The sequence below is a fragment of the Megalops cyprinoides genome, chromosome 23 (genome assembly GCF_013368585.1).
Source record: "Megalops cyprinoides isolate fMegCyp1 chromosome 23, fMegCyp1.pri, whole genome shotgun sequence".
NCBI lineage: Eukaryota > Metazoa > Chordata > Actinopteri > Elopiformes > Megalopidae > Megalops > Megalops cyprinoides.
The window spans coordinates 539,714-566,579 of NC_050605.1; the positions used below are offsets into that span (position 1 = coordinate 539,714).

The window sequence follows — 26,866 nt, forward strand, 5'->3', positions numbered from 1 at the left end:
TGAACTAACTGTTTAAACACAATGAAAATGTCTGGGTGACTACAAAATTGCCAGGTATGCCAAGGAGGAGGTAATATCAGCCACACTAGCATTTTTACATTTTTTACAAACAGATTTAAAACAAAGGCAATTAGAACCAGAGTGATTTGTATTTAATCACTTCAGTAATACTTAATAGTTTATTTTAATAATTAAAAATTCAGTAATACATTTTAAAATTAATCATCTTAATAATTAATAGTTTATTTTCACCACAAGTCCAAGGCACACTATACAGTATATCTTATGTACTTCTAAAACAGAACTTCCAAAAAGCAGATTTTTTTTACAATTACTTAAAGGTGAACAAATGTGAGCCATGTTTTTTCTGGAATAAATCCAGATTTTTATAAAACTTTATTTACAAAACCCTGTTTTGGAATTGCAAATTGTATACTAGGCTCATCTCTACTGCTCAGTCAGGAGCACTGAGTAGGGATGAATGCTATCCTCCAATATGCTCACCTGCAACCAACGGCTATACTTCCAACTGTAAGTCACACAGAGCACTACACTGGCACTTCTTAAAGGGAAGGTGCTACTCCACTGATTTCATTTGAGCAGCTCATTGATTGCAGTTATTTTTTACCCTGTCACACAGCACAGTACAGTGGAATGGGCGCTCACTGGAGGATAGGCGCTACTCCGCTGATGTCATCTGAGCAACTCACAGGAGCCTGACAGCAGTGAGATGAGCGCTACCCACACATCTGCCCCGATCGCTGATGGAACAAAGCCAGTTTGTTCTACTGCCGTAGGCTCCTGGCCATCATTAGATGATGACAGGACTGAGACTGAGCCCACCGTAACCACTTAGCTATTCAGGATATGGAGAAATTGAAACAACATATTTATTAATACACAAGGCCCCACACATAGACACATCGCTTAATGTAACTGTAACAAGTGCTGTGCGTGGGATGATCAAACAGCACATTATTTAGCAGACGCTCTTACCCAAACCGACTCACATCGGATACAGTTCTTAACAATGTTATCCATTTATACAGCTGGATATTTACTGAGCCCCATTATAGAATTTCCTGTTTATTAAAATGTTAATTGGTTCTGCTCCTGTATTCATAGCTAGTTGGATAAATAAATAAATGTAAATGTAAATGTAAATGTAGTTGGATTTCATCAAGAACAACAGAAGGTAATACAGGCACAGCAGCATCACACACTTTAACAGTATTTGACTTTGATTGGTTGTTCCTGTGTGCATTGAGTTTTTCAGTGGTTTTGATCGATTGCTCTTGTGTACATTGCGTTTTTCAGCAATTTCTTGGTTATTCATGTGTGCCAAATTCCCCACTGGACTAAGCTGATTTTATTTCCCTCTTCATAGGACATGTTCTGTAAGACAGGAGATCAAATAAGAACATTTATTATTTTCATGTAAATCAGTGCTTTTATGGTTTGAGGGGGGAGTCATTCTATGCCAATGTAGCATTTCACTGTTTGGTTCCCCCAAGTAATTCACTCTGCTCTGTTTGCACACTTGTTTTACTAGGTACCGTGTTTAAAAGGTACTGTGGTTTGGCAAAGGTCTGCCCCAAAGTTAAAATCTGGTAAAATCAAGTACAATTTGAATGGAGTGGCCAAGCGTAAGATTTAGGTTTATATTTAGTTTTACAGTGTATTGTAGTTATGCATTTTAGTATAAAATCCCTTAGATGAAAAATCATTATGATTGCAAAAAAATTTTAAAAAGATCTCAATAAGAGAAATCAGTGTAAACGACAGTTAATTTCTCAGCTTTTTACAAACATAAATCATAATTAATGAATGAACTGAGTGCTCTTGCCTTAACTTTGTGGCACCAAAATCTGCCCTGTTCAACAAAGAAAAGTAATTATTAAATTTTAATAGACATGATTATTCCAGCCATACATGTTATTACAGCCTGCATCTATGACACAAACAGGTTACAAGGTTACAGGTTACACAAGGGCTGTCACAAATTCACAGTTTTAATTTAAGGGGAATATAATCAGCTCTGTTCTTCTGGGGTAGGGTGAGTTACTTTAACCAGGGTCTCCTTGTCACAACACTCACTCCAACTCTTCATACACGTGAGTTGCTCAGATATTGTGAGTTGCTGTACTGCATTTCATTTTATACATTGTCCAGGGGACTATTGCTAAAAAAGCCAAATTTGTACAAAATCTGAAAGCATATTCATTGTTGTTAATAATTTGCACAGTTACTTAAGATCACATTAGCTACATAAGAGATTATCTAAATACTATGTTAGCTTGCTAAATCAAGCTGTGAATCCTATAGGCTTCCTGTCTCCACAATGTGGACAACATGCAGTTAACAATCTAATATTACATACTACCCAATGTTAGCATGCTAACAACATGTACAGTTAGCAACAGCCTTAACTTCATTAACTACCAGGCTAATCAAGTCAAGTGCCAATGCTGACATTTCAAGTAGCAGGTAGCTAGCAATCTATGAATGAAACTAAAATGAAAATGAGCAAGTCAGGTCTATTTATTGAACACAGGCAGGATCGTAGAACGAAAAACAAGCAGGGTCAAAACCAGAGAGGGAGTCCGAGGGCAATCTTTGGTACATATTCTTAACCAATCACCAGCTAACAGGAAGGCCTCTCTCACCACAGCCCCTTTCAGGATGATTCCACGATAAAATACACTGACAAATGAAAGGCATATAATATCTGAAAAAGACTGCAGTCTAAAGAGAAGTTCATTCAGAATTGTGTTTTTACTCTACAACACACCCCTGCTTATGTTTTAGTCACAGTAAATTGTTCTCTTACTGCCCACCGTGGGATTTTTTCTTGTAGTAGGTCAGTCCTGTGGCAGCAATGCTCACTCCCAGCACAAGACCTGAAGCTCCAATTGTCATCTTATTCCTCTCTGATTCAGGCATAGAGGGATCTGCAGAGCCAACAATCAAATCATTCATTAGAGCTGGGGAATTTGTAATATGACACTGCTAAGGAGCAAAGCTATGTAGAACTGAACTATTCAAATATATTATTTACTGAGTAATACTATGTGCTTATTTATAAAAAGAGAAACAGAACTTCTGTTTGGCACCATGTAATTCAGTAGCTTCATTCAGTGGGCTGGGAAGCATATTGTTTTCGTTCTGTTTTTTCTTTTTCCTTCTGTTTTTCTGGCAGGACAAACATAAAGAAATAAAAGTCTGATTTACACCAAATTTGGTAGTCTTGTCTGTTATTATATGAACTTGTGCATGGAAACTTTTGGGGGGGGCCCCAAACCCCACCTGACCCCGAAAACGATGAAAACACATTTTTCCCACGGCTATAACTTCTAAACGGTAACAGCTATTCACACCCGACTTGGTAGGTTTGTGGCATATGTGTATGCAATTCTGTCATAAAGTTTGCAGATGTGGGGGGCGAAGCCCCTCTCTATAAAAAATTCTATAAAATATGATCTCAAAATATAATGGGAGTCTATGGCAGGACTTGCAGTACTGCAGTCTTCCATGAGAGGCGCCAATGAGTGCTTTGTAAAGAAACTTATACAAGACTGGACAAAACAAGATGGCGGTGCAAGCAGGCATACAAGAACCTTATAGAAGTTATGGTTTTTATGCTACCAATCTCAAGTTTAGTCTTGAAATGATATAAGTACTGAAGTTAACGTCAATGTACTTTACAAACGATTACATTCCTGTCCTCAATACACTTTGCAATTCGTAATATCACCGGCTTAGCGACTCATTGCGCTGCCTTGTAGCTAACTGTTGTGTAAACGATTGCATTTTTCTTATTACTGTTATCTTTACAGAAAGGTGAAATGAATGATTATTGTATTACCGTTCTTCTAACAAATATCAACAGACGCTACCTAACTACTTTTAACCTTGCTGGTCAACTACGTTTTCATTTACAAATACAACGTTATTTCATCACTGGCATAGCGAGTTAGCCAGCTAGCGTTTTGTAGCATGCTAGCAGTGTAGTGTAGCATGCTAGCTTCGTAGGACGGTGAATATGTTGTCATCCTTGTTCATCTCATTGTTGTATTAACATTCTGCGCGCTTCTAGCAAGCGAGCTAAGTTAATGTTTCTGCACTTTACGCACGATTACTTTTTTCTCATTACACTTCGTAATTCGTTATATATCACCGTCTTAGTCAGCTAGCGTTTTGTAGCATGCTAGCAGCGTAGGACGGTGAATATGTTGTCATCCTTGTTTCTAAAATCATCTCATTGTTGTATTAACATTCGGCGCGCATCTAACAAGCTAGCTAGGTTAATGTTTCTGCACTTTAGAAACGATTACATTGTTCTCATGAATTCATTCGTAATGTCTCTGTCTTAGCGACTTAGCCAGCTAGCGTATTGTAGCATGCTAGCAGCGTATGACGGTGAATATGTTGTCATCCTTGTGTCTACAATGATCTCATTGTTGTATTAACATTCAGTACGCATCTAACAAGCTAGCTAGGTTAATGTTTCTGCACTTTAGAAACGATTACATTGTTCTCATGAATTCATTCGTAATATCTCTGTCTTAGCGATTTAGCCAGCTAGTGTATTATAGCATGCTAGCAGCGTATTGTAGCATGCTAGCATCGTATGACGGTGAATATTTTGTCATCCTTGAGTCTACAATCATCTCATTGTTGTATTAACATCCTGCGCATATCTAGCAATCTAGCTAAGTTAATGTTTCTGCACTTTAAAAACGATTAAATTCTTCTCAATACTCATTGCATTTCGTAATATCACCGGCTATACGTTTTACCCAGCTAGCGTATTGTAGCATGCTAGCATTGTATGACGGTGAATATTTTGTCATCGTTGTGTCTATAATCATATCATTATTGTATTAGCATTCTGCGCGCATCTAGCAATCTAGCTAAGTTAATGTTTCTGCACTTTACCAACGATTACATCGTTCTTTTCAATATTGCTCGCGCAGCTTTTTTATATAGCTAGGTAAAGAATTCGTTGCTAGCTAGCTAGCTTGCTAATGTTTTGCTGAGTCACTCGCCTAGCTTGCTAGCAATACTTGTTTACGTGTTTGAACGAATCTTATTTTGACTGTCGAAGTGAAATAACGTTGTACATTGTTCAGTACTCCTCGTGTAGCCTGTTTGAATGAATGTCATTATGTCTCAGTATGAAATAACGTTGTATTTGTAAATGAAAACGTAGTTGACCAGTATGCTAGATTCGTTTCATCGCTGAAAGTAAATACGCTGAACTCAGCTGCAGCTGATCTTGTGTTAAACTCTGTTTATCGTTGGAAAAAGCGATACGTTTTTCACTGCAGGGAAAATGTTTCATAATCTACTTTCATGTAGTGTTTGCTGCTTTGATGGTACTGTGAATAACATTCGTGATTGCGTTTTGTAAAACCGAAGGGGGCTTGTTATGGAAGAACGTGATAATTCGTATCAGTTTCATTGCTCAACTTTTCTTCCTGATAGTGAGTTTTTCCTTGCCACTGTTGCTTGAGGCTTGCTCTCAGGGGGTCTCATGCCTGGGAACAGTGAAAATGTGCGTTGTTCCAACTTGTGCTGTAAAAAGCGCGATACAAATAAAAATGAATGAAATTGAATTGAATTAATTGTTATACATCTTTTTTACACCTTTGGGGCTTGGAAGCATTTGAGGTAGCTTGCGACCTCTAGTTATCATTATTATCATTATTTTCTTTTGGATCAAATCCAAAGGTGTTTCACTTTGATTTTAAACAACATAATTTAAGTGCAAATTGACACTGTCATAAATTACTTTTAATAATTTTGTAGTGATATTTTGCTGATTAAAGTGGAACAGTGCCTGGCAATGATTTCTTTTGTGTGATTCATTTTGATTCAGTTGTTTGAAAATTTCTGACTACGTTTCCAAGGCTGAAATAGAAATGATATTTGGCTTCAGAGGTTTTATGTTTGTGTGTTATTTTCATTAGACCAAAATAAATGAAGACTCCATGACTAAAACAAGACTAATGTGAACTATGTATTTAGACACAATATAAAATGAACTAGTCAAGCAGAAACTAATCAGTCAAAATTAGCCCAGTGACTGATATTTACTGGAATGGGTAAAAACTCAATGTAAGTAACAAAATTAACATATTTAAAAGTGTCCTTCAAAGTTAAGGGAATTGAATGAAATTGAAATTATATACCAACTTAAATGCATGTAAAACGTATTACAGCTGTAAATCAATCTAACCACCAATACAAAATTCTAACCCCACCTCTTGTCAATAGTCTGCCTGTTTGCTACAGACAACTTGCTTCCATAAATCTAAGCACTGTGGACTGGATAAGTGATGATGGGTACTCCCTTACCCCAGTCCACCACCTTTGGCTGAGGGAAACTGGCATGTTCCACGTTGCAGGAGATGGTCTCCCCAGATTTGGGCGTGTATTCCAGGTGGGAGTGCACCTGGTAGTACCAGTCTCCATTAGACAGCTCCTCAGTGGAGGTCACGTCAAAGGTCACCTCCTCTCCATCTCGGAGCCACATAACTCTGATGGCTTTAGGGTAGAAGTTGTACACACTGCACACCAGCAAAGCAGGGTGTTTGCTGCTGACTGGCTTCAATGACCTGAGCTTAATATAGGGTTCAGCTGAAACAGAGAAGATGTTTATCTGTGACATGTATGATCCTGCTGTATGAGGCATTGATTTATGCAATATTATTACTTCATTAGCAGTAAAGGGTCACCAAAAAAGAAAAAAAATCACTCTTTGAGCCCTGGATTCATTCTTATTGCAGTGTGATTGGCCCTTTACTGCTGTTGATTGAAGCCCTTTTTGGTGCTCATTCCTTTGAGTGATAATGAGTGTTAATATTAATACATGAATTAACATGTTATTAATTCATTATTAATGCCCACTGTGTTGACATTATTATACGAACACAGTGGACATGGGCCAAAAGACTGTTCCCACTTTTGTAAACTAAAGCACAAACATGAAATCGTACCTTACCCGTAACAACACTCTGTGATCACGGACAGTTGATGAAACGGACACTCACCTGCATTCCAGTGGTGTTGGAACATGCACAGCAGCAGAAAAAAGAAAACGTAACATATCTGTTTGTTCAACAATGTCCTCTGTTTTATGTTATGACAATGTAAATACTTCAAACTACATGAGTATGTAAAAAATTATTTGTTTCTCTGGTTGTTTTTGAGTGAAAGTCTTTATATCACCACTGTCTGTGTACATTGCTGTCATTCCTCTTTGCTGGTAACATGGTGCTCACTGTGCAAGGCTACAGAGCATCATGGTCACTCCCTTTGTATGTGCGTTTGAGGTAATTGTTGGGACAGATGTAAATTGTCTCAGGGTGCTTGGTGACATCACAAGAGGAAAATGACACAGAGCGTCATCCCATGTCCATATCCCTGACATTGATCCCATGAGCCTGAGTTACCAAAGAAGGGCTAAAGGTTCCCAATTCAGTTCAAATGCACTTATGTCTTCTTATGTGTTTCAGACTCTGGCCTGAATCATTGGTGATTGCAAATCACAGTCTTCCAAATGACCCTATTACCATGTTTCTTTTTTTGTCAAGACTTTATATGTTATAGAAATCCTTTAAAATGTTTGCCAGCAATCCTGTCTTAATTTCTTTATAGTACACTGACTGTGCACAATACTCTTTGTAATATCCTCACCTGTCTTTTCCAGGATGTTGCAGTAGACCAAAGACACAAAGCGCCTGCAGTACGAATCCATTCTAACTTGTTCCTCTGCCAGTTTGGCAGGATCACTGTTCAGTATCTGTGTACACTTCATTCCAAACTCAGTGTATCCAGTGTACTTTCTCAGACTGCTATTATATCGTACATGCTCCACCTTATTAAAAAAAAAAAGTTCAGCAAACTTGATATCTTGCAGATCCTTCCTACTGAATATACAATCAAACTGCATCTGCAGGTAATATCCATCTGAAATGGAAAATCAGAAAAGAAAGGAAAAAGTTTAATTGCAATATTCTTCTGAGAGGATTAATAAAGTAATATTCATCCATTCATATTAAACTAGGGTAAATGTGGACCTAACTATCAGGGTTTCAGAGACTGCTTCCCGCAACAACTAGCAGGTGTCCTTGTGATAGCCTGCCTGGCCTGGTTGCTTGCTGCTTCCCCAAGCTTCCACCAGAGGGACTGTCTTCCTGTTTGTGCCTGAACTCTGTGTGCCTAATCTAGTTAGATTGTTTTCACGTGTGTAATTAGTCTCTATGTGTTTAGCACTCTATTTTAACCATGTCTGTGGGTTGGTGCGTTGTGTGCCTTTCTGTGCCCAGGTTTGCTCGTTTCAAGTAAAGAGTCTTTGTGCTTTAAAACTCTTCTGTGTTTTTGTATGGTCTCTGCATCTGGGTCCCTCCTGCTCAACACTATCAATCAAGCTGGCAAACTACAAGTCTGAGTTACTGAGAAAAAAAGTCACTGAGGAACACTGTAACAAATAAGGATCTGTGACAAAGCCATAAATAACAAACTCAAAGGCAATAGCAGAGCTTTTTCAGCGCCTAAAAAAATTGTATTCAGAGTACCACTTTTTTCAGTGAATGAATAATGAGCATTAACATGCCTTAGACCCAATGGACAATAATGAATCCAAAACACAAACAACCCATGAAACAGAGAAGTCCAAAAGAATATTTAAAAAAATCAGACCAAAGAGAGTCCAAAATCCACATCAAACTCAAGTTAAGCAAAAACCTTGTTTCCTGTCACCGATACCTAGATCCAGCACTTACAAATCAGGTAATATGCTTAAACAATAAACACAGAAAGGCTTAGTGTTACAAAATTAAATCATTCCTTTTGATTTATGCTCCATGAAAAAATAACAGCAATAGCACTTTAATAACACTTATTTGCCAAAAATTCTCAGAGGCATTGGACTGAGGGTGTGCACCTCCAACTATGAACTGTGCTGGTGCCACCACAGCAATATGGCAGCTTAGGCCCACAAAGCACTTATCCATAGCAAATGCAAGTTTACACTTTTAAAAAATTACAATTTAATATATTTTGCAAATTATTGTTTTAAAGATACTTTCTATGTAAGAACAAACAAAAATAATTTTCACTGAATTATCATGTATGAAGCTATACAACACAACCAGTAGCATACAGCCACCAGAGAGAGACACAGGAAAAAAACGTATACAATTACACACCTTAACTGTAACAGGTACATGTAATTTATTATTCATAGCTGTTATCACTTCAAACTAAAAACAGCAGCGTGCTTCAGGTCTCAGTTCAGAATAAATTCTTAAGAGTGTAATTTAAATTAAACTCAGATTTAAACAATGTAGAAATACATTTAAAAATGTTCCTACTTACCAGTTCCAAAAAACAAGTTAAACACAAACAGCAGCCCAATACACCTGAGATTTGAGAGGGACATGGTCACTTCTCAGTAGTCCAATCTCCTGTGATTCAATAAGCAGTGCACACCAAACTCATAAACAGCTCTGAGAATGGATTCAAAATTAAACACACCAATCACCTGATACACTGACGTAGTGTCATGTGTTACCAGGCAGCAAATATACTTGGTGGCTGCACTTTGTGGATGTTCTGTATGACTTCATTTCTATAACATATTTTTTATTAGGTGTTTCATCACAATACATTAATACGTTATAGGGACTATTGTATCATAGTATACTTTGATTCCGTCAGAATGCACACGTTAACTTGGTAAATATAGTGTTATGCTCACACTCACTGATCTGGGAGCGTTGTTAGCCTGGCCTGACACTGTTTAAATCAAATGGATGCACTTATGTTCTGTTGTGCTGGAAGTCGCTCTGAATAAGAGAGTCAGCTAAATTAAAGTAATGTAATAAGTAACATTAGCATAGAGTTGTTGTGTTTAAAATTATACAGTTTTGCATTAATTAAAGTACTTTGTCATGCAAATTTACAAAGAGCTAAAGTTGCTTATTGCATTTTAAAAATGTACTGAAAACTTAAAACTACTGATATAACTATTTTTTTCATAATTAATACTATTTTGTATATGATTCTTAAATTGTTCTTAAAATAGATGATGATGTACCAGTAACAATGTAATTTTTCAGTATTTTTTAATAATAGAGCTCACTAGAGTTCACTGCTGGTTTATATTCCAATTGTAGCCACTCTGAACTGTACAAGGTTTTATTCATTTCAATGATATAAAAGTAAGTACTGAAACACCATTTTAATTTACAATTTATTTTTACCCTCAAAGTTACATACACATACTTGCTGATTCTTCTTACTTAAGTCTGAGTTTCAGTTCATAAAACTGAACCTTACATTTTTCTTCTCTGTCTTGATTTTGCTTAATCCTCAATTTCCTCACATATTTTTCACCTTCTTCATTCATCTTACATGTGTGTACATACATGTATTTATACCTGTGCTTTCTGCCTTTGACATCAGATTTCTGATCATATCGTAACCCCAAACATTTAGTGTAAATCATTTATGCTGATCCCATGAAAGTGCAATGGGGAATACATCTGAAATTTAAATCTGAGGGGGAGTCTCACATCTAGTTAATTAAGAGTTAACACACCTAGCACAGGTATTTTGCATATCTTGATACAACAAGTGCCTAAATCATCTAAATGCTTGGGTGACAACCAGAAAGGCAGAAAAAAAGACACCCCCCCCGGCAATGAAACACCACCTCCACTGCCTTTAGACAGGAAGAGAATTATGAAGAATAAAGCAGAACCTGTGAGGCCACCTATGATTGACAAAACTTCATTTAAACATACAGAATTTGGATACAATCTTATCATAAACAGCACATTAGACAGAGAATTTGAATACAATCTCACAATAAATACCTCAACTTCAACCTTGTTCACATTCTTTCTGATCTTCTAATTATTCATCTATTAATTGTATATTATTTTTCCTGCAACATTACATCATCACATATCTTCTGGTGCCTCAGTGATACTACTCACCATGTCTGTCCTGATGGATTTCATATTCAGCCTATATTTATGGCTGCTCATTGTAGGCATTGTAGATAATGCTAGTTATGCATGCAGCAACACCATGGATATGACAGTAAAGCCAGAATATCCTGCTTGAGAGTATGTGTTTCACTTTGTCAATGAGGAACAATTTATGTGATTTCAGCAGAGAGAAGCCCAGAGAAACACCAATGTAAAATCAAAAATGCCGCATTACAATTGGAAATATGGGCTTAACCATGCTGCATTGGTCTGTCCTCTCTCATCAGCAAAGCAGTAATTTCTTAGAGCCTATGACTACGTTGTAATTGTAATCAAATGCAAATGTGATGCCTTCATCAAACTGCAAAGCCTCATGAGTCATTATTATTATTATCATTAGTATTACTACATTATCATTATTATTACTACATATATATATGTAGACACTGTGGATGAGATTCTACCATTAAGAAGTTTCCTGAACATTCAGATTCATCTGAATAAATTTTTGCTGAATCTAAATAATGATGGCAGGGTGCACTGTCCTCTTATTAACTTTTCCAACAATAATCAAAGCATTTTGAAATTAATATGTCATATAAACATTCAATCATTTTCTCACTGATGTAACTCTGCACATTCTCCGTAATTACGAATATTGAAGGGTTTCCCTCCTACAGCACCATCGCCCATACTGCACATCTACACTCATTTCATTCATGCCTGTGTGCGTATGCTTAGCCTGTAACACCTGCATACCATTTAAATGCATTATGTGCAAATAATATCTATAACAAATTAACTTAAACTGTTCAAAAAGGCCAAGTTACTCACAAGTGCGAATCATGTCAGTAAATGCAGATTTGTAAAAACAGGCTTCCCCATTAAAATTATGAAAGCAGAAGACATCTTCCGTCTTTATGTAAGATCACTTGGGCAACTTAGTAACTTTTTCCTCTTATGAACAGCTGTACTTGACACCTATACTGAAGTAGCAGTGCAATATACTGCACTATACATGATGACACAATAGATATTTTCCAGAGAAAACAGCAGCAGCAACAAAAAAAGAACAGAAAAACCTCCTTTTAGCCAATTTGGGAAAATCTGACCCCTCAGTAGGCAACTGACATAAACTAAACATACTAATTATTTAAAAGAAAAAAAAAACATGACAAAGTCAAGCCAAAGAAAGCCACCACTTCTTTAAAAAAAGGAAGAGAGTTGGCTTCAAGGACAGCTGGGTTTGGCCTGTTTAGATGCAGGTCCAGTGTGTGTTGCAGCTGGGGGAAGAGCTCTGGTAGGAGGGTGCCAGAAGAAGCTTTAAGGGGAAAATCCTTAATCGGCAAGCTGCTCCTCTGTCATTTCTTCACCACCTTGGTACATGTGGAAAGAGAAAGAACAAGAATAGTTGGGCTGCAGCTAAACAAATGATGCTGAGGGTAACCTCTCAGGTCTAGCAGCAGGAAATGGAATGTTGGGCCTGCCCAAAGAATAAGACCAACAGTCTCCATGGCATTCATATTAGGAATAATGAGTAGATCAGGTCTGGTGATGCCAACACTGAATTATCTTTTTATGAAGGAGAGGACCAATGTTAAAAAAATGTACAATGCAGCTATAGGCTACACCGATAAGAAACTGGTTGTGAGAGACATATGTTGCGTCTATTCACACTTATTAACACACTTATTCCTGCACATATGTAGATCAGTGTGGGATGCTTTCACATGCATAACAAAAGAAGTTAATACAATTGTTTCATTTCCTTGTCCTGAACTTAACTTTGCAATGTGAAAATAAAGTGTTCAAATTTGGAAGTAGTATCTGAATTTTTGAAGACACTGTTCTGGTACCTGTGTCAGTTACAGTTGTTTCCTTTAATGAAGAAGAAGGTTCCAGTGGCCACTCCCAGAAGCCCCACAGTAAGCCCCACTCCTCAGAAGACTGTAGCTCCAACACCAGCCTGTGGGCTCACCTCAGGCTCTGTGTGAGGATAACTGACAGGTGTAGGACATCTCACAAATATTTTATGGAACATTATTATAATACATTCTGAGCTAACTGAAAGGATTAATTTGGGAAGGAAATTTCTTAACCCTGAAGAAAGATTAATAAATTACCAAAAATAGATGTGTTGTTAGTATCAGGGTTGGGAGGGTTACTTTTAATACTGTATGTATTCCACTACAGGCTACAGACTACATTTTAGGGCAAGTATTCTGTAATTTGTAACATATTCTGTTAGATTACTCAAGGTGAGTAATGTAATCTAAACACTTTGGGTTACTTTCTGAACACTGCGTTTTTAGTTTTTAAAAGTATGTAAGTAAAAGCATTTTTGGCTAACATTTTGGCACCCCCATGTTAAGACTATGGGCATTTCATTGCAGTTTCTTCAGAATTGTAAATGTTAATTCAAAAACTGTACATTACACAAAAGCATGAGTTAGAAAAGGCATGAGCCACCCTAAATACATTGTGAATGAGAAAGGAGTAGCTTAACAATATAATGTATAATATGCATAGTGTAAAACTGTTGGAGTAATCGCAGTTTTGAACATGTGAAATTTCACTTGTTTTGTCACTGTATCTACTCGTTAGCTAGTTAGCTTTAATAGGCTACTATACCTACTAGCTAGCTGATTAGCTACTCCAGTGCAGCAAAACTATGTAAGATAGCTATCTAGTGATCAATATTAGCTTAAATAATGAAAAAAAGAACTTACTTCAAGATGCTTCTTCAGGTTAGAGGTCGACACTTTTGAAGCAGATAGCAGTGTGATTGCTGGCAAACACAGCTTGCATTGTACTGTTATGTTGTGACCTTTGCCAAATTTGAAAGTAAAATGGTCCCGGTATTTACATGACAGAAACGTGTTGCGCTGTTTCCTTTCTGTAATTTGATTACCAACAATTTAAACGGTAACTGTAACGGAATACAGTTACTCACCTTTTGTATTTTAAATACATAACGCCGTTACATGTATTCCATTACTCCCCAACCCAGGTTACTATGTGTTACTACAATTATGTATGCTAATATTATATATGTTAATATAAACAAAAGCCAAGTACTTTATTCCTTTTATTAGCTGTTAATTAAATTATTGCAGGATAGTGAACAGATACATGAATGCCATCAGTGAATAAACAGGCTAGCCACTCAGCTGTGTCCTATGATGTTCACTGACAAAGACGAGAGAGCATATGGGTCCTATGTGCTCAGCTGTCATGCAGGGGAGGTCAATGGCAGAGACTGGGTTTTCTAGCTAACATTAGCTAACCAAGCCCTAGTGGTTGATTTGGGGTGCATTCAGAAATCCACAGTAGTCACATAAGTTTTGTTAGAACTACAGTGAAAAACAGATGTAGCTGTATGATATACCACCAATACTAAGGTTGTGCTTGATTAGACGGTAGCACTGTCCCCCCATAATCAAAGAAAAAACTGTTTTTGGTTTGAAATGAACCTCACCCCAGATCCTGGTTAGGGGTTCAGTTAGTGCCTTGTGCTCCACAGTGCAGGTATAGATGTCCCCCTCCTCTGGAGTGAAGCTCAGGGTGGAGAACTGGTTGAATGTGCCATCATTATTAGGGTAGTACCTGCCAAGAGTCACTCCCTCCTTCACCTCTATGTCATTCTTGGTCCATTTGGCTTTCACAGCAGGAGGGTAAAAATGATTCATGGAGCAGATAAGGGTGTTCTCCTTACCCAGTTCTGCATAATCCTTGGGGTAGATTAAGCTGTCTGGAGGAGCTGTGGGTGAAAAATCAATTCTGATATCATGAAATCAGAAGGTGTTTCATACATTGTTATTTTTTTTTTTCGATTAAGCACTATGTAGGTTAATTTAGAAATTCATTAGCAGTTGTTGATAAAATTATGTCCCAAACAATCTAAAGGTAATCTGAACGTAATAACCCAGTATTTGAGTATGTGTATGCATTCTTTCAATTTATGTTTTATGAGTATAAACACAGTGGACATCATGGGACATCATGATGAGTGTTGCATAAGGTTCCAAGTTGTGTCATGGATTTGACGTGACATGGTAAGTGACAGGGATGACATATCATACCCTATAACATCACATGTTCTGGTGGTGTTCCATAGTGCTTAGTAACACATTATGCAGATGGAAGTAGTGTTTGAATCATAAGTAGATTAATTTGACAGTTCAAAGATGCTGGGCATTGACACAGCAGCAGAAGCAAAAGAACTGCCACAAGACATGCAGGTGATGAGTAACATAAAAAATTAGGAAGATAAAAAATGTGCTGACTGTGCCAGGAACTTTTAGCCCAGACTTGACAAATGCGGCACTGAATAAGCCAATGATACAACACCTGACACAATGTCCAGATTTCAGGCTCCCGAACAGAAAATCGAAACTAACGTGGCATCATCAGTTAAAAAAAAAAAGAAAAAAGCTTGTTGTTTCAAATGCAGACTGAGGGCATTCTAAATTTAAATTAGAAAAGTGCATTTCCTGAAGAAAATGCACAGTGTGATTGCAACCCGGCAGCAAAAACATGCTAACGTATACAGTATGAGACAATCGCTACGATGTTGCTAAGTGGTTGCTAGGACGTTACCAGGTGGTTGCTAAGGTATATAAGGTGGTTGCTAGGGTGTTGCTAGATGGTTACTAAGGTATATGAGGTGGTTGCTAGGGCGTTGTTGGGTGGTTGCCAGGGTGTTGCTAGGCAGTTGCTAGGGTCTTGCTAAGTGGTGGCTAGGCAGTTGCTAGGGTAAACAATATGGTTGCTATGGACACACCCACCTTTGGTGAGTGTTGGGTCACATGACCCAAAGCAGCATATCAGGTCCCATGGCTATTGGTCAAATGTTGACTGAGTGGTAAGACTTTGAAAAATGAATTGAGGTGAATGGGAGGATGGAAGGATGAATAAATGAATAAAAGACAAGTGCAGGTCAGTATGGCTTTCAATGAGTGTTGCTTGGCATGACCTGAGCCAGCATACGAGGTACCGTGTCCGTAGGCCAAAAGGTGATTGTAACAGAGCTGGCCGATGCTCTGCACATAAATTAGCAGAAGGAGTAAAACTTGACAAAAAACAATTTATTTAAAAAAAAAACACTCACAAACACAGGAGAACCAGTTTAAAACCTCCAGCACAGCAAAATGGCTTGCAGCAATCTCTGAACCTGGCCACACACCTGTATATAACAAGCCTTAATTAGTGCAGGTGTGACCAGTTAACTGGCTCTCAGACAAAGACAAACAAAACAATGAAACAATCTTTAAATCAAGAAACATAAAACCTGTCCCAGTTGTAACTGATTGCATGAAGCGCTTACTTTACAAGATGGAAAGTAGACAGTGAGGATCCTCAATTTAACCAATTAAACAATTAACAAACATTTAATCTGTTGGGGGTGAGGTGAAGGGCTACTCCTTCACAGTGATCACCCAGTAAGACTTTGAAAAATGAATTGCAGGCAATGGGAGGATGGCAGGATGAGCGAATGACAAAAAGACGAGTGCGGGTATAAACTGTCATGGATGAGTGTTGGGTGATTTGTTCTGAGGCAGCATGTGAGGTATGGTGGCTATGGGGTGAAAATTGAGCGACTGGGAAGGCCATGAAGTGTGAGGTGGGTGATTCTGAAAATGAATGGGAGTCTATGGGAAAAAAGGGATGAAAAAAATGACAAAAACCAGAGAACGAGTGTGGGTACAGCTTAGCTGTATACAAGCACACTGATCAGGGTCAGACCAGACAGGTTACAGTTGGTTTGGGGTCGATATCTTGACAACTGTGGGAGGAGAAACGGGACAAAATTTGGTGGAATAAGAAGAACAACTAGAAAAGTGCATTTCCTGAAGAAAATGCAGAGTGTGATTGCAACCTGGCAGCAAAAACGCGCTAACGTATATGAGACGATCACTAGGATGTGGCTAAGTGGTTGCTAGGGTGTTGATAGGTGGTTGCTACGGTGTTGCTAGGTGGTTGCTAAAGTGTTGCTAAGTGGTTGCTAGGTGGATGCTAGGGTGTTGGTAAATGGTTGCTAGGGTAAACAATATGGTCACTGGGCGTTGCTAGGGCTTTGCTGGGTGGTTGCTAGGGTGTTGGTTGGTGGTTGCCATGGTGTTGCTAAGTGGTTGCTAGGTGGTTGCTAAGGTATATAAGGTAGTTGCTGGGGTGTTGCTAGGTGGTTGCTAGAGCGTTGTTGGGTGGTTGCCATGGTGTTGCTAAGTGGTTGCTAGCTGGTTGCTAGGGTGTTACTAAGTTGTTGCCAGGGTGGTGCTAGGTGGGTGCCAGGGTAAACAAAATTGTTGCTGGGTGTTGCTAGTGCGTTGCTGGGTGGCACTACCTGAGCCAGACCGGACGGGTTAGAGTTGGTTTGGGGTCGATATCTCAAAAACTATGGGAGGAGAAGCGGGACAAAATTTGGTGGAATAAGAAGAATAATAATAAAACTACTGGATAACGATAGTGTGATTGCGATGTGAAGCATGGCACCATCTGTCAAGGTGCATCTGTTCTTGTCTTAATCATTGTGTTTGGAAAAAGATTACATGCAGATAGAAATAAACAGTGTGATGATCATGAATGCTACAAAATCAATCAACACCAGTGCTGCCAAACAGAAAAACTGCAAGTCAAATGCATTTGATCTGGAAAAGAACATATTGCTACTTCTCAAAGGAAATAGTAAGCTCAAAGAGAGAATAATGGAAAACAACACAGAGAGGATACTAGGGAGGATGGAAGCTTTGGATCAAAGGTTTGAAGTCTCTGAAAATTTTGAATTTCACTGGACAAAGGTGGACAAAGCTGTAGACACTGTAGATTTTACAATTAATACCTTTAGACATAATATTCATAATGATACATTCTTGCATTGATATTTTGATTTTCTTAGACGTCTTTGGTGAGTTACTTCTCAGCTAATCACAACCATCACTTGTGTATAAAACAGTTTCTAACCAATCACATAAAAATCATCTGCAAGTTTCAGATTTAAATGTATTTTATCGAGTTCATAATTCAGATGTATTAGAGGTCTGTCTTACCTACTGCTTCTGGTTGGCCATTTTCAGCTATTTTGGCTACCTGCAAGATGTCTTTGCAGATATCTCTTCCCCTCAAAGTAGAATGGAGCAATCCTGGACTAGGGATAGCATCAGCAAACTCAGGAAGAGTCATAACTTCCTTATATGCCTCGTAGTCCTCATATAATAATTCGTTTCCATCAAGTAACATTGTGGCCTCTGCATCATCCTCACTGCATCCCACTATAGCAGTGCCTTTGTGTGGAGCTTAAAAAGAGGTATAAAATACATAAAACCAAAGCTCAATGCATAACTTCTGAGTGTTTTACAGACACTAACATTTTTATCCTAAATCTGGATTTTAAATAAATTCATGGATGTATAAGTCTGCTACATTGGGGTTATCTATCATTCCATGGATATCTAGAATTTCTCAACAATTTATATGAGTGAGCAGACAGATGCACCACATCTACAAACCACAAGAGAAGTGACACAGAAAAAACTAGAAAGGCAAGTTTGAGGGCCAACTTTAAGTTGTCTTGAAAAACCCAAGCACAGCATTAACTATCAGTTACAAACTTTGTCCAAGAGACCACCTGCTTATGTGGCCACAGTAGCAGGCTCCTTGTGGCATCAGCTGCGAAGTTTAGAATGTTCCAATTCTGAAAGTTCCATCAATGTTAGTCAAAAAGACATTTGATGTAAAATCATAAATATCTCAAAAAATATCTGAGGGATTAACACAGAAACCACAAGCAATGCAATCGCACATGGACTGAAGGAATTTGTCGAGTTCTGTAAGTGTAGCTGAAAAGCTGTAGGAGTTATATACAGAAAATTGGATGGAATCATGAAAACACAGAAAACCAGCCACAGCCATGCCACAAACAGCAACTGCTGAAAAAGGTGTTTCTAAGCCATACGCCTGTATTTAATTCACTTTCAATCAGGCAGGTGGAGCTTGTTTACAAATGGCAGGCTAACAAGCACCAATTGCACAGACAGAGAATTACCAATGCAGTTGTCTAAAATGACCTCTAGAATGGATAATGTTTCCATAAACACATTCACACAAACATTTTGCAAATAACTCAAGATGTGCATTTGTGTTTCAAGTTTCGAAAGAAAGCATGGGTTTGTCACACCCTCTCGGGCTGACAGTCTGGGTTACAGCAATGAGACCAGCATGTCTATGACACATCTGGACATTCCGAATTGGGAGAAAATGTGGAAGAAGACTGGGCAAATCAAATGTATACATGAAGAAAAAGAAAATGTTTTCAATGAGTCAGATCCCAGGGTCACAGCAGTTCTCTATAGGAAACCCCATAATGGGGCCAATGTCTTGGTGCTGAGTGTGGAGGAATGTGGAGGATGTGTCAAGGAAACTACAGGGCACACACAGAATTAACAAACAGTAATACAGGGTAATCAGAACATAACACAGAAAGATATTAGATGTCATCTGAATGACAGTGTTTCAGAGGTAGTGATACCTAATTGTTTCTTGCACAGGAGAAATAAAATTGCTTATAGTAGCAAACTGCTGTCTAATGTATGACCTGCTAAGGCTGATATTTTCCTTTTAGAAGCGCTTGCTCAAAGTATGTCTTTCTCTGTTTAATTGTGGTAGTATTGGTCCATTGAAAAAAGTTTGGACCTGTATACCTGACAGTATGAGGAACTTCAACCGGATTAAAATATCTTTACAGGAGTGTAATTTTCCCACACAACGTTAGCAGTTTCATTCCTGAGGCATCACATTTTCACACTGAACATGTTTTACCATTTTATGGTTAAAGAGTGTGCAAAGGTGAGAAAAATTATGACAATGAAGAAAGGTCAACCTCATACCTTGAGCCTTTGTATAGATGACAACTGAAAGAAGGAATATAACTGGATAGAGTCTCATCATCGCATCCAGACTACAGTCAGACTGTACAGAATAAGGAATTTCTTCAGATTTGAACTGCCCTTTATTCTGACATAGTGAATATATGGTCATTCCTCTCACTGACCAATCAAAATATTGTTTTGCTATGACAACACTAACTGGGTAGAGGCTGAAATAGCATGACAGTGTAACCGCTATTAAGAACCCAGTTTATGTTTTTAAATCAGCAAGGTTCGTGAATTGTACTCATACAAACTTTCAGTTCCATGTAAGAGATTTCCTTCATATTTGATGGCAGTCATGGAATTTTCATGCTACAATATCTACAGTATGAGGACATAAATACAAGTGTAGCAGATTAGGTTTTCCTCCTCCCTCTGCTTACTTAATTGTCTCCGTGCTGGGTTTAAGTGTCCTCGTCCTCGAATGTGCCGATTCACGGGCGTTTAATTGTCGGGCGGCCCCTCTTCAGCATTATATCTTGGTAGGCGGCCGCTTTCTGGGTGTGCGCTTGCTCTCACTCCATTTCTTTCTCGGGGAAATTGGTTTCCATGATTGGTGGCGTGTACAGTTTGGCTTGGCTGGTTGAGTTATCGTGCCCTTTTCGCGATTTGTTTTCTAACGACGTTAAGGTATGTGCTCTTCTGTCAGGGCTCAGGCAGGGACTCAGGCGCAGACAGGGAGGTAGAATGCACAAGGTGGTTCAATCAAGCCAAAAACGCAGTCCAGGAATCAGGGTCAAAAACAGACGAAGTCACAATCCAGAAGAGCACAGCAAACAAAACCAAAAACCAGATCCAAAGTCAAGTCAAGAAAACAGGCAGAAATTCAGCAAAACAGGCAGGCAGGCAGGCAGGCAGGCAGGCAGGCAGGCAGGCAGGCAGGCAGGCAGGACAGGGCAAACGGCTTGTAGCGCAACAGATGAACTGAGATGAACTAGCAACGAGACATGAAACAAACGGGGAATATATAGGGCAAGGCAGATGACAAGATGGGGTTCAGGTGTGCAGGTAGGCAGGTGGAGCCAGTCAGGTGACCAGGTGGGCGGAGACAGGGCGGAGAGCAGGGCAGGGCTGGAACACATGGAAAAACAAAAGCACATGGACAGGGTAAACAAAAACAAAAACAAACCCAGCTAAGGAGCCGCAGTCCTGACATCTTCTCGTTTTTTTTTTTTTTTTTCCCCTGTATGATATGTTATGTTAGCCGCAGTGGCGGCTGGTGAGCTGCAAACAGAGGAGGCTGAAACATTACCTTTAAATCTATCATTACTTTCAACCTGTTCCCCTTTATCCTTCTTGATTAACAATAAAACAAATAATTCACAGAATAATTGACATCAATGTGTAAACAGAGTAAATGATTAAGCTCGTGGAACAGCGCAGATTGTCCGTAGTTTGTGCGCTATTGCGAAAGCTACAGCATGGCGGTGTTTAATTAAAAAGGATGTTAGTTTAGTTCGATTTTTTTTAGATCGATTTAAATTAAATAAATCTCTGCTGCTTTCGACACAGTCAACCACCAGACACTAATATCGAAGCTGTCTGAGATGGGCATCTCTGGAACCGCCCTCTCCTGGTTCAAGTCTTACCTGACTGGTAGATCCTCCCAGATCTACTGGAAAGGCTCCACCTCTGCACCCACCCCCCTCACTACAGGAGTTCCACATGGTTCAGTACTGGGACCCCTACTTTCAATTTATATCAGCTCCCCTGGCTCAGTTATCAAATCACATGGCTTCTCCTATCACTGTTACGCTGACGACATCCAACTCTTTTTCTCTTTCTCTCCCTCTACCTCCCAGGTCAACGAAAGAATCTCTGCATGCCTGGCTGACATCTCCAAATGGATGTCATCCCACCATCTAAAGCTGAACCTCAGAAAAACAGAACTGCTCTTCATCCCAGCCAGCCCTTCCCCCCTGCATGACCTCTCCATCACCGTCGATGGCACCACAATACCATCCTCTCAGTCAGCAAAGAGCTTGGGCCTCATCCTCGACAGCAAGCTGGACTTCAAGGAGTACATTGCTCACACGTCACGGGCCTGCCGATTCCTTCTCCACAACATCAGGAGGATTCGTCCGTTCCTGACAACAAACGCGACGCAGCTCCTTATCCAGGCCACAGTTCTCCCTCAACTGGACTACTGTTTGTATTAATTGGTTATTTTTGTCTGTGCATGTGGCTGAGCAAAGGCTAACTGCTTCATTTGTTTCTTTATTTTTGATTATTTAGAGGTCTGTTTTTGTATAATTTTTTCTTTCTGATTTTGTTGGTCATTATTTTGTCTTTGTTTTCCCTTTGGTTTAACTACTCTGGAGCTACTGTGTCCTTCAGCTACAGCCGACCCTTGGGTTGTACTCATTTGGGCCCAGTACACAGTGCTGGGGTGGCGGGAAGGCAACATCGGTGTTTATCCCAGCTTAAGAACAAGTGGCCTTTGTATTAAGAATCCAGCTGCAGGTTCTCTGGAAAAATGCTTAGTGACACTATCTAATTCATACAAATACATTAAGAAATTCATGCAGGTTGCACAGCTTTCACATCTTGCACATATTATAATGCCACAAAATAGTGTTCTGATTGCTTTATGCTCACTTGATGTAATAGATGTATTTGAGAGATCAATTTATGCAATGGAACAGCAGCATTCTCTGTGAACACACTAAGAGATTGCAAAGTTCCTGTTAGTTTTATGCCGTATTATTAATTCATACTGGTGTCCTTTGTTGTCAGTAACACTTTGAAGATAATCTCGCTCATTGATCTTCCAAAACAAATGTTAATTAGCCAATGTACATGCCCTACTCAGATGAGGCTTAAAGGCAACCATCTATACTGTGAGGCCAATTCAACCCAAGGAGCATTGAGCACTTCCACCCTCCCACCTTACCACACACTGGATTACCCCGTAGGGGTTGACTGATTATTGGCTCTGATGCAGCTGCCTCTCTCTGGCTGTATTCGAAACCGCATGCTATACTACCAGTGTATACTGATTTTGACCAAATGTAGTACGTAGTATACATTATGCAAACGAAATGAAATGTCCAGTACACCAAAAATACCCGGATGACATACTGATTTGGCAAAATATCGCCAGTATGCATCAGACCACTCTACTTCGCCTACTACATCCCATAAGGAAGTGTGGCTGTAGACTTCACAGGTAATTTTGAGGGTAAAAAGCTGAAAAACAGCTTGACTTGATTATGATCCTTTGTAATTCCATTACATGTAAATGACTGAAATCTAAAACTGTATGACATTTGTAATTAAACTATCAATTGTTTCTCACAGAAAATCTTTTTATTCATAAAAACATTTTTATTCATAATTATTCATAAATTTTCATATACATTTTTACCTTACTACTTATCTGACGACATATAGCCTAACACCATAAAAAGTTAAGCTTGCAAGTTAGCAGTGTAGGCTACTTACATTACCATGAGGAAATCTGGACGTTTCTAAACTAGCAATGATTTCACGCAACAATGCAACATACTACAAATGTAATCATTAATGGTCCTACAAAAAAAATGCAGTATACAGTATATACTTGTGTAGCACGCAGGACACAGTATGCCATGGGGTGCCGTTCAGGAAAAAATTATGCATTTAGTGTGTATATACACTATATGGACAAAAGTATTCGGACACCTGACAATTACATTGTAATGTCATTGTATTCAAATACATATACTTTAATATGGAGTTGGTCCCCCTTTTGCAGCTATAACAGCTTCCACTCTTCTTGGAAGGCTTTCCACAAGATTTTGGTGTGTTTCTGTGAGAATTTGTGCCCATTCATTCTGTAGAGCATTCCTGAGGTCAGGCACTGATGTTGGATGAGAAGGCCTGGCTTGCAATCTCCGTTCCAGTTCATCCCAAAGGTGCTCCATGGGGTTGAGGTCAGGGCTCTGTGCGGGCCAGGCAAGTTCTTCCACACCGAACTCATCAAACCATGTCTTTATAGTCCTTGCTTTGTGCACTGGGGCGCAGTCATGTTGGAATAGAAAAGGGCCTTCTCCAAACTGTTGCCACAAAGTTGGAAGCATAACATTGTCCAAAATGTCTTGGTATGCTGAAGCATTAAGATTGCCCTTCACTGGAGATAAGGGGCCTAGCCCAAACTCTGAAAAACAGGTGTGGCCAAATATTTTTGTCCATAGTGTATCTCAGTGTCACTAGGGCTGTAACAATACTGCAATACTACAAGCAAAGAAGGCGCCAATAATACAAATAGCAGGTTTTAGGGGGTGGGGACTGAAGTGGAATGGTATGAGGTGTGAGAAAGATATCATCTTCACTGTCCTGTTTGGCAGCACCAAGATTTTGAACTTGATGGGAGCACTAACAGGAAGCCACTGATGTGAGGTGAGAAGAGTTGTGACTTGATTACATTTAGGAAGGATGTAGAAAAGACAAGCAGCTGCATTCTGGATTAGCTGCAGGGGTTTGATGGCACAGGCAGGAAAGCAAGCAAGAAGGGAGTTACAGCAGTGGACACATGAGAGGACCAGGGCCTGAGCTAGGAGCTGCGTAGAATACACAGTAAGGTAGAGACAGATCCTTTGGATGTTGTACCAAAAAAATCTTAGTAGAAGTAGAAGTGCTATCAGTGAAATAGTTTGCAGCACATAGGCTGAGGGAGAGATCTTGAAATGGAGAGGGCCTGGAGGGGATGTAAAAGATCTCATAGCAAGTTTGAGCTTTAGGTGACAATCAACCATCCAGCATGAAATGTCCTTAAGTCAACTTGAGATGCACACAGAGACCTGTCTGTCAGATGGAGAAAAAGACAGGAAATGTTGAGTGTTGTCAGCATAGAAGTGGTATGAAAAGCCATGGATGAGGATAACAGAGCTAAGAGAGAAAGAAAGAGGGGGCCAGGTACAGAGCCTTGAGGGACACCCATAGGCAGGTTGTAGGGTCTAGGCAAACCACCATTCCAGGTAATCTAGAAACAGTTTTACAGTAGGAGATGTCAGCTTTGAGGAAAGTGTTGCACAGTATCAAATGACAGCTCAGTCAGACATTCATGATGATAATTCACTCCAAGTTCCAATCCTGCCAATGGATCATTACAGCAGATTAAGCTCAGTTTTAAGATTGACTGCTCAGAATCACAGCAGATGTAACAATGTCAATTTTGTTGGAATTCCTGAGGAAAAGGAGGGACAAGATATGATTCTTGGATATGGATCTTGGATCTTGGATCATTCCAAATCTCATCGACAGAGCTGGAGATAGAACACACGCACAGAGCACTCGGCTAACAGCCCAAGTCAGGTGACAGACCCAGACCAATATTGGTGAGATTTTTGAGATCGGCGGACAGAGACTTTGTGCTGCGAGTGTTGAGGAACAAAGGCAAGCTGTGCTGGGAAAGCAATAATATCATGATTTTTCCAGATTTCTCCAGAGCCATGCAACTGAAACGGGATAAATTTCAGGACTGCAAGAAACTACTGCACAAACGCAAGGTGAAATTTTCATTGCACAACTCAGCTAAGCTGAGAATCGAGGCCAAAGAGGGACCAAAGGCATCTGACTGCCCGCGACAGGCTATGGCCTTCATAGAAGCGATGGAGTGAGTAATTAGCAACCAAACGCCTTACGTATCACAGTGCCTTTATGCTGGACTAAAAGGGGATTCTTCCTCTTTTTTCGCCCCTTTTTCTTGTGCATCAAGTTGGCTCAAGTTAGTGTTGACACAACAATAGGACAAATACACAGGCTTCGACAAAATATAGTTTATTGGATACAAATATATTTCACATACACAGTGTATGTTGAAAAACTTCATTACAGATGGAAGGTAGATATAGTTGAGAGTACTGAGAGGAAAGGAGTGGCAGAAAGGAATCTCAGGAATGCGCATGCATTCCTGACAAAAGGGGGAAGTGGAGGAACGTGCACGCGCAAGTGGACATAGCAGACAAAGTGAACAAAGAGAATAAAGGAACAGGTACACGTGGAGTATCTAGAACAAAGAGAAAGTGAGTTTGGAGGGAATATGGCTTCGGCCTAACTTTGGCGAAAAGTAGCGGCATCACCGTTCGGCACATAGATTAGAATCTATGTAGAATAGATCAATTCGAATCATTTGTGTTGTATGCCTGTTACTTGTGGCGCACTGTGTGTTTGTGGGGTCTGGGCTGCCTGCGTCTTGGTTTTCCTCTCTCTCTCTCCTCTCTCACCACTCTCCTGACACAGGTATGCCACTGCGCTGTGCTTGGTCTGTGTCCTCTTTCTCTTGACTTTCTCACAGTGGCCTCAAGGTGGAGATGTGGAGTTGGTGCCCAGGTGTGGGCTGTTGGTGTGAAATGAAGGATAATGAGGAGGAGATAAAAGGAGCCTTGGACATCTTTACATCTTGGGGCCTCTCTTTCTCTGTTGGATTTCTTTTACCTTTTTGCATACATATTCATGGTCTGATTCACACTACATTTTTGGTTTGTCTCACAATTACTGACTTTTTGGTAATTACTTTATTTTCTTAATGAATTTCTTTAGTTAAACATACTTTGGTGTGGTCTTCCCTTCATGTTGCTCCACCAAGAGCCAGGTGGTCTTAACAGTGCTCACAGTGCAATAGATATACAACTATAGTTGTACATGACCATAGCCAACACTCAGGTACACTTTATCTCATGCTCATTGTGCAATAGCTCTATATAACATAATACAATAGTTGTCTGTAATGAATTGTTGTACAGATTCACAGCCTGCACTCATGTACACTTAAGTTTGTGCAGTAGCTGTTCAAATTTATTTATATATACCACATTCATTCCATCCTTACTCCATTCCACGTGTGTCACACCATCACCCCTCACACCAGCGCATTTCTTTATCGGACAACGACTAGCAACTCTGTCCCCACAAGTTATTCCATTTCCAGTACTCCACAGGGGAACGAAAAACAAATTA

General features: G+C 39.4%; 2 protein-coding genes across 4 annotated transcripts; both read right to left on the reverse strand.

The window, feature by feature from the left end:
• Positions 1 to 744: 744 nt before the first annotated feature.
• Positions 745 to 9,461, reverse strand: LOC118770179 (H-2 class II histocompatibility antigen, E-S beta chain-like). 3 transcript variants are annotated; one of them, XM_036517693.1, is made up of 5 exons: positions 9,385 to 9,461; positions 7,702 to 7,974; positions 6,361 to 6,642; positions 2,838 to 2,951; positions 745 to 1,395 (listed from the first exon to the last, which is right to left on the reverse strand). In XM_036517693.1, the coding sequence occupies exons 1-5, from the start codon at positions 9,446 to 9,448 to the stop codon at positions 1,382 to 1,384; spliced, it is 747 nt and encodes a 248-aa protein (XP_036373586.1). In that variant the 5' UTR covers positions 9,449 to 9,461; the 3' UTR covers positions 745 to 1,381. The 3 variants fall into 3 exon arrangements, with proteins under 3 accessions (XP_036373586.1, XP_036373587.1, XP_036373588.1); XM_036517694.1 differs by lacking the exons at positions 745 to 1,395; positions 2,838 to 2,951 and adding an exon at positions 5,337 to 5,540; XM_036517695.1 differs by lacking the exons at positions 745 to 1,395; positions 2,838 to 2,951 and adding an exon at positions 5,438 to 5,577.
• A 3,403-nt stretch (positions 9,462 to 12,864) lies between these two features.
• Positions 12,865 to 19,943, reverse strand: LOC118770625 (H-2 class II histocompatibility antigen, A-U alpha chain-like). Its single transcript, XM_036518389.1, is given in 3 exon segments — positions 12,865 to 12,989; positions 14,482 to 14,763; positions 19,886 to 19,943. Coding segments are annotated over 3 exon segments (465 nt in total).
• Between the last annotated feature and the right edge of the window lie 6,923 nt (positions 19,944 to 26,866).

Bases quoted from the DNA above. Each gene is read 5' to 3' on its own strand.
- LOC118770179 (XM_036517693.1), bottom strand. From the start codon at position 9,448: ATGTCCCTCTCAAATCTCAGGTGTATTGGGCTGCTGTTTGTGTTTAAC. The intron at 6,643-7,701 runs GTGAGGATATTA...TCTCTGTTTCAG, and splicing joins CAACATCCTGGAAAAGACAG to CTGAACCCTATATTAAGCTC. The intron at 2,952-6,360 runs GTAAGGGAGTAC...TTGGCTCTGCAG, and splicing joins GCCAAAGGTGGTGGACTGGG to ATCCCTCTATGCCTGAATCA.